Source organism: Penicillium lagena (genome assembly GCF_028827675.1).
Source record: "Penicillium lagena strain IBT 129212 chromosome Unknown utg000006l_segment0_segment0, whole genome shotgun sequence".
Taxonomy (NCBI): Eukaryota; Fungi; Ascomycota; class Eurotiomycetes; order Eurotiales; family Aspergillaceae; genus Penicillium; species Penicillium lagena.
In genome coordinates this window covers 2,095,613-2,109,814 of record NW_026623227.1, presented here as the reverse complement: position 1 = coordinate 2,109,814, position 14,202 = coordinate 2,095,613, and the positions used below count along the sequence as shown (strand labels likewise).

General features: G+C 52.9%; 5 protein-coding genes across 5 annotated transcripts; 4 read left to right on the top strand and 1 right to left on the bottom strand.

Moving 5' to 3' along the window:
* Positions 1-1,121: 1,121 nt before the first annotated feature.
* Positions 1,122-2,030, top strand: N7510_008983 (Cytochrome P450; the record flags this gene model as incomplete). The annotated part of the gene is made up of 3 exons (XM_056980908.1): positions 1,122-1,163; positions 1,215-1,377; positions 1,447-2,030. 3 exons carry the CDS (start codon positions 1,122-1,124, stop codon positions 2,028-2,030), a joined length of 789 nt encoding a protein of 262 aa, XP_056831117.1.
* A 495-nt stretch (positions 2,031-2,525) lies between these two features.
* N7510_008982 (amidohydrolase family protein) lies at positions 2,526-3,511 on the top strand (the record flags this gene model as incomplete). The annotated part of the gene is made up of 2 exons (XM_056980907.1): positions 2,526-3,208; positions 3,271-3,511. The coding sequence occupies 2 exons, from the start codon at positions 2,526-2,528 to the stop codon at positions 3,509-3,511; spliced, it is 924 nt and encodes a 307-aa protein (XP_056831116.1).
* Positions 3,512-4,444: 933 nt separating this feature from the next.
* On the bottom strand, positions 4,445-9,098 carry N7510_008981 (uncharacterized protein; the record flags this gene model as incomplete). The annotated part of the gene is made up of 10 exons (XM_056980906.1): positions 4,445-6,835; positions 6,885-7,141; positions 7,199-7,345; positions 7,422-7,568; positions 8,029-8,091; positions 8,408-8,516; positions 8,572-8,761; positions 8,818-8,876; positions 8,921-8,989; positions 9,042-9,098. The coding sequence occupies 10 exons, from the start codon at positions 9,096-9,098 to the stop codon at positions 4,445-4,447; spliced, it is 3,489 nt and encodes a 1,162-aa protein (XP_056831115.1).
* Positions 9,099-9,295: 197 nt separating this feature from the next.
* Positions 9,296-10,959, top strand: N7510_008980 (F-box protein; the record flags this gene model as incomplete). Its single annotated transcript, XM_056980905.1, has 3 exons — positions 9,296-10,258; positions 10,342-10,559; positions 10,704-10,959. The coding sequence occupies 3 exons, from the start codon at positions 9,296-9,298 to the stop codon at positions 10,957-10,959; spliced, it is 1,437 nt and encodes a 478-aa protein (XP_056831114.1).
* A 324-nt stretch (positions 10,960-11,283) lies between these two features.
* N7510_008979 (uncharacterized protein) lies at positions 11,284-13,851 on the top strand (the record flags this gene model as incomplete). Its single annotated transcript, XM_056980904.1, has 1 exon — positions 11,284-13,851. One exon carries the CDS (start codon positions 11,284-11,286, stop codon positions 13,849-13,851), a length of 2,568 nt encoding a protein of 855 aa, XP_056831113.1.
* Positions 13,852-14,202: the final 351 nt, after the last annotated feature.

Sequence of the window (14,202 nt, the reverse complement as noted above, 5' to 3'; positions counted from 1 at the left end):
CCAGATTAGAGAGTAGGAAATCCAGAGGAGAGCAGGAGACCTTAATTGGGTAATTAGAGATTGACGGCCAGCCACTTTATACTATAGACAGACAGGGGATGACGCTATAAATAGCTTTAAAAGTTGGCAGGTGGGGGGAAAAGGCTCATTAGACTGTGGGAGGCCTTAAGCCACTACATCATCTCTTTTGTTTAAGCCTCCTCCTTCAACCCCTTCCCCTTTCTTTTGTGAACCCCACCTCTCCGCACCGGAAACAAAAAGCCAGCTCTACATTATTGATCCCAAATCACCAGCCTCGATGGCGTTAATTGACATAATAGAGACTAGTATGGTCCTGTTGTTGCTATGGACAGTGGCCGAAGTAATTCGGCGCCTTTACCTCCATCCTTTGGCTGCCATTCCAGGACCACGCCTCGCGGCATCGACTTGGTGGTATGAATTCTATTTTGATGTTATCAAGCCAGGACAGTACATTTTCAAGATCCAAGAATTGCATAAAAATTATGGTATGTCCTCTGAGGTGGCGGATGAAAAGGAAAATATCTCATGATCGTCAGGACCCATAATCCGCATCACTCCGGATGAGATTCATATCAATGACGTTGGGTACTTAGACACTGTCTATGCCCCGTCGATGGTCCCAAGAAACAAATATGAGCACCAGCTCAGATCACTTCGCGTTCCCGGAGGGGTCGGAACGACGGCAGACTACAAGTTGCATAAACTGCGACGCGACGCGTTAGCAACCTTTTTTGCTAAACGGAATGTCCTTTTCTTCGAACGTCTCATATTAAAAAAGGTCGATCAGTTGTGTCAATTGATTGGACAACATGCATCCTCAGAAACTCCAGTCAATTTATCAGATGTCTTCTTTGCTTTCTCCAATGAGTATGTTTCTACCTAGCATATCCTTTAAAAAAAAATATGACGAACAGCTAATAAGAACTAGTGTGGTTACTAATTTTTTATTCGCCCACCAGACGGATATTCTAGCGGATGAAACCAAAGCAGCTGAGCTTCGTAGCAATAGCAAGAGCCTGTTACAGGGAATCCACTTGAATAAGCACCTCCCTTGGATTCCAGACTTCTTGGAGTCTCTTCCACATTCAGTCAGCAGACCGATGATGCCTCCCGGTTTGATTGACTTGTTTCATCTGTTTGATGTCAGCCGAAGTGTTTCCTAGACCTACTTTCGTCACTAACATATAAACCAGAGAGTGCGGGCCGAGCTGGTCGAGATCATGAGATCAAAACAGTCCAGAGCTGCGAGTGATAAATTTCTCGGACCAACCGGCAAAGAGTCCGTATATGATTCTGTTTTGGATGACCCTTCCTTGCCAGACTCAGAAAAGACTCTTCTTCGACTAGAACAAGAGGGTGCGTTACTGATCCTGGCAGGAGCTGAATCGCCGGCTCAAACGCTCTTGATAATATTTTACCACATAGTGGCAAATCCCATGATTTTTCACAAATTGCGCACTGAGCTCAGCACCGCTTCAACCGGTAGCTGGACAGAGCTGGAAAAGCTGCCATATCTTTCAGCCGTGATCGAAGAGGGCAACCGTCTCTCTTTTGGGGTGACAGCCCGAACTGCGCGCATTGCCCCGGAATCATTAACTTACTCTCCATCTTCACACGTCAAATCTCCAACGACAGCTTCTCAAACATATACTATACCGCCGGGAACCCCGATAAGCATCTCCACGTTAAGTGCGCACACTGCCGAGTCAGTCTTTCCTGACCCATTTACCTTCGATCCGGGCCGCTGGCTTGGAGAAGAAGGACGACAATGTCGCAAGTTTCAAATGGCATTCTCCAAAGGCGGGCGGAAATGTTTGGGGATTGAACTTGCTCGTGCAGAGCTCTACCTTGTGATCGCGGCACTGGTCCAAGAATTCGACATGACACTCTGGAGGACGGACGCAAGTGATGTGGCATTTCTACATGATTACCAAGTGGCAACGCCAAAGCTAGACTCTAAAGGAGTCCAGGTAAAGGTGACGCGGGCGGGGTCTGGAATGGAAATATGACGAATGAATATTGTAATGGAGGAATCTGTCTAGGTACGGAGAAGCACTGATGGGGGAGCATATTGTCATTTCAAGTAATGTACGATATACTACGTGATGTAATCGTTCTAGGAAGATTAGATCTATTCTTAAAAAATAATTATTTATCACTCGACCAGGAGAGGTGAGTGAAATATGTACCGTATATCCACATTACCCGGGTCATATACATTACACTAGGTAATCCGGCAATGTGTCTAATCTCCCCGGATCCTGAGAAGGTTTCCCAAAGACTAAAGGCGGAGAACGCTTACCCCCCCGAATGCGGGGATCCTACTGCATCGTGCACTTATAACAGGTTTGAGTAGTATTAATTTATGGGGATCCTTTGCAACTCTAGTCCGGAGAGCATATAAATCTGTCTGATCTGTTGTTCCCGTCTATATCTCCTTCCTCGTCCATAAGACTTGCCTGTACACGGAACATAGATTCTTGCATTTGGTTCAAGAATACATCATGCTTGGCAAGATTGCACTCGAAGAATGCTGGACAATTCCAGAGGAGTTGACCAACAATGATCCGGGCAAGTTCGTTGCGCCCGGGACGGGCTCCCGCCTGACCAGCGAATTGCTTGATATTCATGACATGCGTCTGAAGCAGATGGAAGAGAACGGTGTAGATTTTATGATCCTTTCGTTCAACGCCCCTGGATGCCAGGGAATCGCCAACAAGGCCATGGCCGAAGCCCAAGCTACCCTGGCGAATGATCGACTTGAAGCTGAGGTGATGAAGGATCCGGCTCGTTTTGCCGCCTTCGCGGCCCTGAGCATGCATGACCCTGCTCAGGCAGCAGCTGAGCTCCGGCGTTGTATGACAGAAAAGAAAGGGTTCGTCGGTGTGCTGCTTAACGACTACCAGAGCGCCGGTGCAGACGGTAATGAGATGCTCTACTTTGACCAGCCTGAGTATGATGTCTTCTGGAAAGAGGCGAATGATCTGAATGCCGCCGTTTACATGCACCCCCGGCCATCTAATAAGCTTATTCACAAGCTCATGTGGGATGGTCGTTCATGGCTGGATTTCTCGGCCTTGGGCTATGCGGATCGCCTGAACATGCATATTTTGGGCATTGTTACGAATGGGGTGCTGGATCGCTTTCCCAATCTCAAGGTGATCTTCGGCCACATGGGCGAGCATATGTGAGTTTATTATGGTCGACTTTGAAAATAGGATCTTGATTTACAGTTTGGCTCGAATCCAGTCCCTACGACCTCTATCGCATTGATCATAAACTGGATCGTGGTCGCTTCCCCAACATGCCAATGCGAAAGGACAAGCTCGTGAGCGACTATTTTGGCGACCAGCTCTTTATAACTACCTCCGGCCACTTCTCAACTCCAGCCCTGATGTGTGCCATAGGCCAGGTTGGTGCGCAATCGATTATGTTTTCCATTGACTACCCATTCGAGAGCATTCCGAACGCTTGCGGTTCGTTACCATGAACTCCCTCCTTGTAGCACAAGCCTTTGAGCTTTTCTAACGCATTGTCCAGCATGGTGGGACGAGCATGTTTCCATGAGTGTTAATCAGAATGACTACACCGGTATGGGCCGAAACAATGTTCTCAAGGTTATTCCGAGGCTCACACAAGAGCCACACAATCTCAAGCCGATGACACCACGGGAGTGCAATGTGGGGGGAATTCCAGCGGATAGTGTGTGCTATGGTTTGTACAATAAGTCGTGGAACAAACGGGAAGTCAAGGTCATCCCGTCGTAGCCTAGTTCCGGACTATTGATATAATGCACTATAAATAGGACTCTATACGCGGACTACATTGTCCGCTACCCGGGCTACATTGAGAATGGTTCACAGTGCATTTTTGCTACTGCCGGTTCGCAAATGCAAAGGCTTTATATCGCGACGATATTTCTTCTCGCCTAACACTAGTTACTCAATGTAACGTAATGGCATTATGGCGCGGACGATCTTTTAGGACCTCAATAATGTGGATGAAGCTGAGAATATATTACGTATCGAGAATATCAAGCTATGACTAGAATATAAATTCATCCTACTCGAAGAGATATCGCGCGTGAAGAAGCCAATAACACATGATTAGACGAAGCCATCAAAAACCAACCAAATCTCCCATAAAATAATAACTATAAGAGAAAGTCTCGCCTGAGCCAGCAGGAAAGACTTCGCTAGTCACAAAACAAACATTTCCCCCAAACACGCCTTTTTCCAAAGCGGAAACTTGAATATCAATATCCGTATTACAAAGTCGAAGACACCCTTCAAAATGCAGGAAATGGTTGAACTACTCTCTAGGAGTAGGAGAGGTAAAGAGAACTTGTGTGGGGTATCATATAACATAGAGGGAAAGAAGATGAAGAAAAAGGTCAAAAACGAGAAACTCGTGCGAGGAAGGATCACCCCCTTCTGGCCCTCCGACCCATATACCTCGGCTTCCGAAACTGCTCCTCATACTGACCCGTAGCGGCAGATGAAGGCCTCGGTCTGACAACAGGGGCATCCAAGCTCTCCACACTAAACGTACGCACAAGCGGCGAAGCGGAAGGTGAAGGAGAAGTCGGATGATCACTATTCTCATACGCCGAAAGACGCGACAGCGTACGCGGCTCTTTCATATCCGCCGAGGTTATGGGAGTTGCGGGCTCCGAGCGTTTCCCACTGACGCCTTTCATCCAGCCGAAGATACTGAGCGAGCTGGTGCGGCGCTTGTGGTCCATGCTGTGGGAGGTTGAGGGGCGGTTCGAGGTTGAGTTCGATGCATGTAGGGACGCCATGGCCATATTGTTTGATTCGGTGAAGGAGCGGGGGATGGTTTTTGAACCGAGTTGGTAGAATCCTTCCGCGGTGGTGGGGATGCTGGAGGAGTAGGTGTATGATTGTTGGCCTCCGTCGTGGTCCATTAAGAGTTGGGATGTAGGACGGCGAAATGCACTGGGTGGGTTTCTCGTTTTCGGGATGTTGGGCGCCGGGGCGCCGTCTTCAGGGTCGTCGTCCATGAAATCGTGGCCCATGGGCGAGGATTGGAGACGGCGAGATCCGCCGCCGGTGGAGCGGTTGAAGAAGCGGGGACGGAAACTGAGGCGCCGGCGGGGAGCTGGGTCTTGCTCTTTCTGTGGCTCGGCTATAGGAACAGGGATGGATACAGGGACGGGTTGTTGCAACATATCGAGGCCGTGCATGTCCAGCGTTGGGATGATGGAAGCCTCGGACTCGGTTGGATAGGAATCGATGCTGCGAGCATCGTGGAACGCAGCTCTGCTGACGATGCGCGCGGGCCCAGCCTGCGTCTCTTGGGGCTGACTTTCGTGAGTCCGCTCCTTCCGAGACTGGGGACTTTGCGATGCGGCTGCTAGCCAGTCTTGAGGTGTCAGGGGAGGCGAGGGGTCGTGCTGCGGCGGACGACGTTCCGGAGTAGCAACTTTGGGCGGGTTGGGGTTTCGCTTTTTGAGAGTAGCACGAGCCGGTCGTGCTTCCTCCTTGGAAGAATCCTTAGACCCTTGGCGATGGTGCAGGGAATCAGCAAATGATTGTATGTTGTTTGGGCTTCCGGGTCCAAGTAGCACGCTAGCCTTGGCGGCGACGGTGTTGAACGTGAAGATAGTGGGAGATTCGGCAATGGTCATTCCCAGACGAGGTGTATCGCTACAGTTTGTCTGCATGCTATCTGTGAGCTCACTGTTGAAGCTATGCTTAGTCGTGAGCGCGTCTGCAGACCGTGGCCGTTGCAGCCGCGGCCCGCTAAACAATGCGGTCTTCTCCGGCTGGGGACTTCTGTCGACTGCAACACTCCCATTCGAGCCATTGTGCACGCGGGCGTTGGCTGTGCTCATGGTGTCAGGTGTGGGAGGCAGTCGTACGCCCCCAAAAACCGTGTCCGGTTGCGGGCGTCGGCTAGATTTGAAGACGCTCTCAAAGCTGGGATTGTCTGTCTTCGATGCATCGGAGAATTTTCGGTTCTTCCGTCTGGCGATGATAGTTTGGGACATGTCGGGCCGTGACTCCATCCAGCGATCGATCTGTTCTTCTTTGCTTTCCTCTCGGTGCATCGGAGGCGCGTTGCTGTCCAGGCTTGCAGTGCTTGATAACGCTGCTTCTTGCCGGACCGGGATTTCGAGTTGGTCGAAGTCATCCCACCTCGACGGGGTATCGAACGGATTCAGTTCACTACATTCGCTGAGAACGCTCAATCGGGGCGACCCGGGCTCTGCTGTGTCGTTCAATGTCTGGAAGCTCTCCGATTTGGTAAGTTGGCTCACCGTCGAGCCGTTGGTCTCTGGAGCATAAAGACTGCGCAGGGTGGCCGTGCTTTTGTGGTCGTCCCGTAGAAATGAAGGGGCCTTGGTGAGCTGGCGAGGCTCAATAGATTGCTGCTTCTTCTGGCCTCGCTTGGATGAAGTCCTCTCCGGAATATCGACGACAAAATCCTGGGCTTTTGGCGTCGGCATGTCCATGACATCCACAGTAGACATCCGAGAGGATTGTCCACTGGTCTCGAGCTCTTCAATTTTGGCTTCCAGCTGGCAGATCAATTCCACAGCCTCAGTGACTGCTTGGTCCCGCTTGTCAAGCTCCCGGCGGAGTTGCTCGTTCGCGGCACGAAGCCCTTCGTTATCTTTTTTGACGGCCCGAAGCTCCTCCATCTCTTCTTCCAACTCATGCATCCGCTCGAGCTCATCTTCCATCTCCTGCATGCGCACTAGTTTCTTTTCCATAACACCCATCTGTTGCGCGCGATGGAAAACCTCGAGCTTCAAATCAAAGTTGAGCTTGTTGATATTAGAAATATACTGCCACTGGATGTTAGACAAGCTATAGAATACTTCGGGGTTGACCTACCTGGTCCATTTCGCGCATTCCCATTTCTCGCGGCTGCCTCAGACTAGCTGAGAGAGCATCGCTGATTTTCCGCGCCTTCTCGGAAGCACTGTCGTCCGGCACCCCGGCGCCCTTGGGGGTCCGCGGACCATTATCATCCTCCCAGTTCACAGACGCAGGCCCTCGGGAGCCTCGATGTGCGCGTTGTTCATGTAGTAGATCTTGTAAGAGAGCCGATGCAGGGTTCACCAATGTCGGGGTGCCATTCTCGGGGGTTTCTAGGTAGACAGCACCATCAGCATTCATGGACTACTGGTATGGGTAGAGAGACCTACTGCACTGCGGAGGGGTCCTTGTGCCGGAACCGATCGGCGACTGGTCATTCAGCCAAGAAATCTCGGTACTCATTCGCGGCGGCGTATACATGTTGCTCCGACCCTTGACGCGGGAAAGCGATGGATGTTGAGGACGGTCCGGTGGGTCTAGAGTTCATGGCCAGGTCAGTCACCGAAACAGAAAATAAGGGGAAAAACAGGAAAGAAGATATAGTGAACTCACGACTGGAACGGCACTTGTTCGACACGCTGCGAGTCTGCGGCGCGGGCTGGGGATGATATACGGGGATCCCGGCGGGAGGAGGAGCAGCTTGGTGCAAGGCACCAGAGCTCCGCCTGTGGGATTTTCGATCCATGATAATCGGTGCATCTAATCAATGCGCAGCATGAATAATTCCCCGGCTAGATCGATCCCTGGGAAGAGGCAATCAGAGACCCGGCATCTGTATTATTGGATTGATGGATAGACTGCAAGAAGCGAGGGATGCAGAAAATCTAGCAATCAGACAGAGCTCGGGCGAACTGTGGGGGCAATCCAAGGCTTGCGCGACGCAAGCTAGTGTGATTGCCAGTTGATGAGTCTGAAGGATGCGAACGGGGAAATAATCATGCCCCACAACGGCCTTGTTCTAGTTGTTGCTCTTGTTGTGGTGGTGGTTCGTGGTCGCGGGGGAGACTGGAAGGAATGACGATAAATCAAGGGAGAACCACGAGAAGAATGGAAAGAAAGCCTCTGGAATCAACGGCCATGCCCAATTGTGAGTCCCAGCCTCTCACTCAGGTCCTCCCCTGGCAGAAAGAGGGTTAGTGGACCGGGCTAACGGCCTCACTAACACCATCATCGCCAATCGGAAGAGGCCCGTGGAGCAAGACCCGTCTCAGATTCCCTTGCGCTGGGATTTTAATTAGTTAGTTTAGTTAGGGGTCGACAAACTCAGTATACTAGTTACAACTCCGTGATGTGATGTCTCGACTGTTTGATCATTGTTGTTTATCAGCAGTTAAGCTTCGTCTCCACATAGCTCCTGCGACACGTCCAGCGACACCTGTCAAGTCGGAATCCCAATCCACGTCACAATCAATTAGTTACTTTCGCTTCGCTTCTCTCGACCAGATGCGCATCTCCTTGGCCCGGTCATGAGCCGACCGGAATACTGCCAGAATTCATGTCAGTAAGACCCAAGGGGAAAAAGAAAGACCATGACCAACATTGCCGCTCCGTCTCATCCAGACCGCGCAGGAAATCCACGCCCTCGCCCATTGCTCCCCGCGGGTTATGGGCGTGGTCTGCAATCTCTGCCGCCCGTTTCTTAAAGGTCTAGAACGCATCGAATCAGCGGTTTAGACTGAAAAATAAGTAGCAACACGCATACATCACTCAAGACATCGACCATCTCCTCCTCTTCAAAGATCTCGAGGATGCGCTCGCTCAGGCTGTAGAAATGCGGGGCCAGCGCGCGCAAGTCCACGGTGCGAGGATCGGCCTTTAACGCATTCATCACTCGCTCGGACAGGGCGTCGGGCATGTCCAGCGTGACGAGACGGGAGGTGCCCAGTCGGGCTCTGGTGGTTGAGTCAGGTTACTTGCTGATGGGCATGGTCTCGGAAGAGGTCCCTACCCGATCGAGAGCATTTCCCCCAGCCATAGTGGGAGATCCATGCGGGTGCCGGCTTTGATCTGGATGGGGTTAGCACGGTCCAATTGATTTTGTAAAGACAGACATCTTCTCCCGGGTTGCCTTCGAGGATGCCCAGGCCGGGCACCTCCAGCTCGAAGGTACAGGGCAGTTTCTGGAGTGGAGGTTAGTTATTGTCCAACCAATATAAGAGTAACAATACATACCTGGGCGTCTGTCAAGATAGAGTCGACATCATAGTACGACATGATGTGGTCGAGCATCAACTGGAAAAAGAGACGCGTACTTTGGCGGAGAGTTGAACGCGTCCTTTGTCAGCAAGTCACGTAGTTAACTAACTACCGAAGTATACGACCATCCATCGCTCCTTCAATTTTTTGTATCGCACTCGTCCCTGGCAGAAGGGTAAATTCTGCCAAGGAACCCCTCAGTCTGTTCCACTCGTTGAGTCTCGTCCACCATGTTGCCGCTCCTCGATTTTTCTGAGGACATACTGCGCCTGATCGTGTCGCATGTGGACTTGCAACGCGATTTCGCGGCCCTGGCGAGGTCATGCAAAGTCCTGCACCGCCTGTGCGACATGAACGCTCGCCGGCGATATCGTCGTATTCGTCTTTGTTCGAGCGCCGACCTTGAAAGGGGCCTGTACATTCTCTTGTCCATGCTGCGCAACCCTCAGCTCAGAGACTATGTTCGTCATATCGAACTCGACAGCAATACTCTCTGGAATGACACCCTGGCCAAAGATCGCCAGCAGCATAAGAAGCCCTTGACGAACGAGGATAAGCAGTTACTTTTACAGGCCACCGAAGCAGCCCGGTTTCCTAAACCGATAGAAGAGCATGTGTTCTATTTGCTGAAAGTGATTGCCGAGGGCAGCAAGGCTAGCCCACTACCTTCCTCGCACAAAGATCGCGACGATGTGGATCGAAATATCGGCGATGCGCTGTGCGCAGTTCTGATTACCGTGTGTCCCAGACTACAGTCCATGGCCACAACGTGTCTGATGCGCACTCCGTCTATCTTGGATAGAAAAAGGGACCAGGGCGAAGAATTTATGCTCTCCAGGAGGCCGACTGAGCTGATCTTGCGCCGCTCCGGGGCTAAGCCGAGCAAATACCCGTTTTCAAGGAATCTTCGAGACATCACAATCATCCCGCACGGTCGCGGTTGGGCCAGTTCCCTTGGCTATCACAAGATTGACATCTGGTCAAGCCTGAGACCCATCATGGGCCTCCCCGCCATCGAATCGGTCACTATGCATGCTGTCAAATGCCCGGAATGGATGACCGCCATCGAGCCGGCCCACCGATCATCCAATATTCGTCGGCTCCGGTTTCCAAACGCGAATCTCGATTGGCGGATTCTGAAGCGGTCGATCGAGTCGTGCAAGGCCTTGACCGAGTTTACCCTGACGGCTGGGGTCCGTGAAAGTTGGATAAGACCCAGCTTAGTAGCGCCATTGCCCATGACATGTGCGCTCCTGAAGCATGTACAACGCTCGAGGTTCTTCACCTAGACATTGACGCCTGTGTTTCATCGAACTGGTATTGGCAAGAGTCTGACGACTATGAACTATGCGATGATGTCGGCTGGGACGATGAAATCGAGCGGGAAATATGGGAGGACAGCCACGAAGCGGAGGAGTCCCTCGCCGAGGACGGGGCGCATATTGCTGGAAAACCATGGCCTCTAGACTTGCGGGATATTGGTGTGCAGTCCTGGTCGCCTGGACTGGCCGACTTTCAGAAACTCACCCACCTGCGAATCGGCATCGAGGCCTTTTTCTTTCTGGCCCTGGGCACGGCCTGATTCACCAAGCCGAAATACGAACGTTTCTACAACTACTCTGCAGACCGAGTAGACAGCAGGCGCGTGCCGATCCCGGCGGATTCATGGACACTCGTCGGGAGTATCCCGCAGAGCCTGCAGTCGCTGCAGATTACGGGGTACAAAAAGGGGCGGTCCCCATTGTACGACGACCATATCACGGCACTGTTGGCGGAGCGCGAGAGCCAGTTGCCCAACTTGAAGACGATCGAGGGGCTGGATCAGCAGGTGCCGGTGGCCAAGAAGGTCGTGGCCAATCCAGCGCCCGAGGTGTGGTCGGAGTATGAGGATTAACTACCTTTCCACCTTCGATGGCAGTAGTAAACGATCCAGCAGTCACATTATTGGAAGTAAATCGTGAAAGAACCCCCGGGTCGATTTCGAGCAGGGATCGACAGTCTAGAACCGCCGGCCGTGACACTCCGTCACAGTGGCTTGGCTAACTCACTAACTGCGCAATGCCCGGTTTTTTCTTCCTCCTTCATGCTGACCCAAATTTAGCCATGGGTGACACGCGTGCGGCCACTAGTCGTTCCTGACCCGACTTTTTTAGTGCCTCTTCCTCCCTCCCTTCCCTCAAACCCAACCCAACCCACGACTCTGGTGACTGGGCTTATCATGGTGTACAGCGCCGTCGATCAGGTCGACTACGACCTGGCGTCCAACGCTTCGTCCGGCGCCTCACGCGACCCCTCGCCTGCCCCCGGCCATGCGTCCCCGCCCAGTCTCGGGCAGTTCATCCACTCCATGACTTCCACCGACTACGACATCGTGGAGGACGATGACTACGCCGCCGCCGCCGATCCCACCCCCGAACGCAGTCCCCGCCACATTCCTCCGCTCGATACGACTGTCGCCCGGCATTCCTCGTCCGATCCGCCCTTGCGAAGCGCCTCCAGCGACATTCCCGTCCCCCTCAGCCACCCGACTCCAGACCTGCAGTCGCTGCAGGGCGCCTACCTGGGGAATGTAGAGAGACTGGAGCAGAGTGCGGAGCAGCTGAGCTCCAGCTCGGCCGACATTGAGAGTGAGATCCGCAGAATGGACCAGGAACAAAAGAGACGATCCTGCAGCTCCGCGTCCAACTCGGTGAATCTCCGGAATGGAACATTCTCGCCCGTTGCTGCTGCTTCATCTTCCCCTCATGGCTCGATTCTTTCGGCCCCGCGTCAGCGCTCTGCATCCGGGTCGTACCTGGCCCATGTTTCGGAGTCGATCCACGACGAGGACGGCGATTTTTCCCATCTGGCCCCTCTTCCTGTACTTCCGCCGCCGCAGACGTCTGCGTACACCTCGAACGCCTTGCTCTACCAGAACCACTACGATGCCGCTGTGGCGGAGATCGAGCGCCCATCGTCGGCTGCATCGAATGATACCTACCAGGAAGCTCGAACTCTCTTTACTGATTTTGATGGCGTGCATTTCTCACCAGCGGATCGAGCCAACTCTCTAGCGCGCCGGATCTCCCTGACCAGACCGCCTCTGGCCAGCAAGCCGGAATCGTACAAGGAGCCGCAGACGGGAGAGCACATGGTATATTACCCTGCACCCGTGCCGCGCATGCTCAATCTACCCCCGAAACTATCCCGCAAACCAATTACAGACCGCGAGAGGCGCCGGACACAGCTTGTGGGCTCCGTTCCTGCCGAAAATCGAAAGTCGACGGCATGGCTACCCAGGCCTGACCAGCAACCCAACGCCGATCACCAGAACAAACGCCGACAGTCGACACCTCTACCGCATCTACGTGCGAGTGTTTTTCTTGAACAACAACCGACTTCTTCGCTCGACGTCGAGGTCAAGCAGGACTCCGCAGTTGCGACTTTGGACAGCATACTTGACGCCTCGGCACGCGCGCCAGTCTCGGCGTTCACTGATCATCCTATTGCTGGCCACGTCGGGTCATATGTTTATGCGAAAGCACGAGGGAAAGAAACGAAGAGTAAATGGAACACCATGGGACAACGTCAGAGCACCAACAATGGAAGCGAGCATGAGGACTCAAGCGATGAGAGACGTCCAAACGATGATTTGAATGAAGACTCTGATGAACAGGAGCATTCAGAAGATGGGGAACACACACCCGACCAAGAGGAGGAAGAGGAGGCAGGGTTCTTTGACTATGTCGGACCGCCAAATACCCTACTAGCGGAGCTGCAGCTACGGAAACACGAGATGCAACAACGGCGGCGGACGGCACTGCCCAGGCCCACGCATGGGATGCAAGCCACACTGCTGGAGCTGGACGATATGGCTCAAAAACAACATGCCAAAAGACGCCGGCGACCAGTCACTCTGGCGTGGGATAGTCGCGACACTGCAGATGACGACGACGTGCCGCTGGCCATGCTCTACCCGGACAAGACCGAAGCTGAAGTCGAGGAGGAGGAACGCCCGGCGGGACTGATGGAGAAGCGGCAGCTGGAAGAGAATGAACCGCTGAGCACACGTCGTGCCCGGCTACGGGGTGAGCCCATTCCTCAACCAGATCAATCCGCCCCAGCGGTGTATGAGAGTGAAACCCCCGGGCAGGAGGCAGACAGCGGTGAAGAGGGAGAAACACTTGCCGAACGCGTGCGACGACTTCGAGGACAGAACCCAGCCGACAGCGAATTCGCCAGTGAACTTCTAGCGGAATTCGACACCCGGCTTGGAGTTGCTCCCCAAGACGACGCCGAACCCGATAAGGAAAAGGCCGCCCATCATAATGACAACGACAACGAAACCCTCGCCCAGCGCCGTAGTCGACTCCAAAAGGAGAGCAGCGGCGCCCAGCGCGGGAATAGCAATCCCAACAAGGCACCCCGAGCCCATCGAAGCATGGCCGCCCTACCGCAGACGCGTTCGTCCCATGTTCCTGTTGCCCGCAAATCCTCGCACGATCTCCTCCAGCACACAGCAACACACCCATATGCAAACCCCCACATGTCCATGCCCATGTTCATGCCCATGCAGCAATTTTCATCCACGATGGCAATGGGGTACCCGATGCCGTCCATGGGCTATCCCATGATGATGCCACAGCAGGCCCAGGGAATGATGTATCCCAACGCCTATCCCTACAACCAGCTGATGATGGGCATGAATGGGATGTATGCCAATGGCTGTGGGCCGAACATGGCGAGACCGCCTACCGATCCCACACAACGTGATGTGATTGATCGCTGGCGGCAGAGCATTCGTTAGGAGTTTTTGTTGTTTTCATCGTTGTGGGGTGTTCTTGGCTTCTTTCTTTTATCAGGATATCCATGTAGAATACGGAGGGAATAGACCAGCTCGCTATTTTTGTTTATTTATTCGGAGTAGATCTGAGAATTCAGGCGTTGTTCCAACCCTATAAATACTTGCACACTAGGTAACACACTACGCTACCGACGCTGAAACGTACCATTGCACACCATGCGAAGAAACAATATACTACCTGGTCTGGGAAACAACACTTCTTCCTCCTTCTATAAGTACGGTAGGTATGTAGGCGATTTCGTTGGCTCTTCCATTGCTCAAAATAAAGGTTGGCAGCCCTGATGATACGTCGTT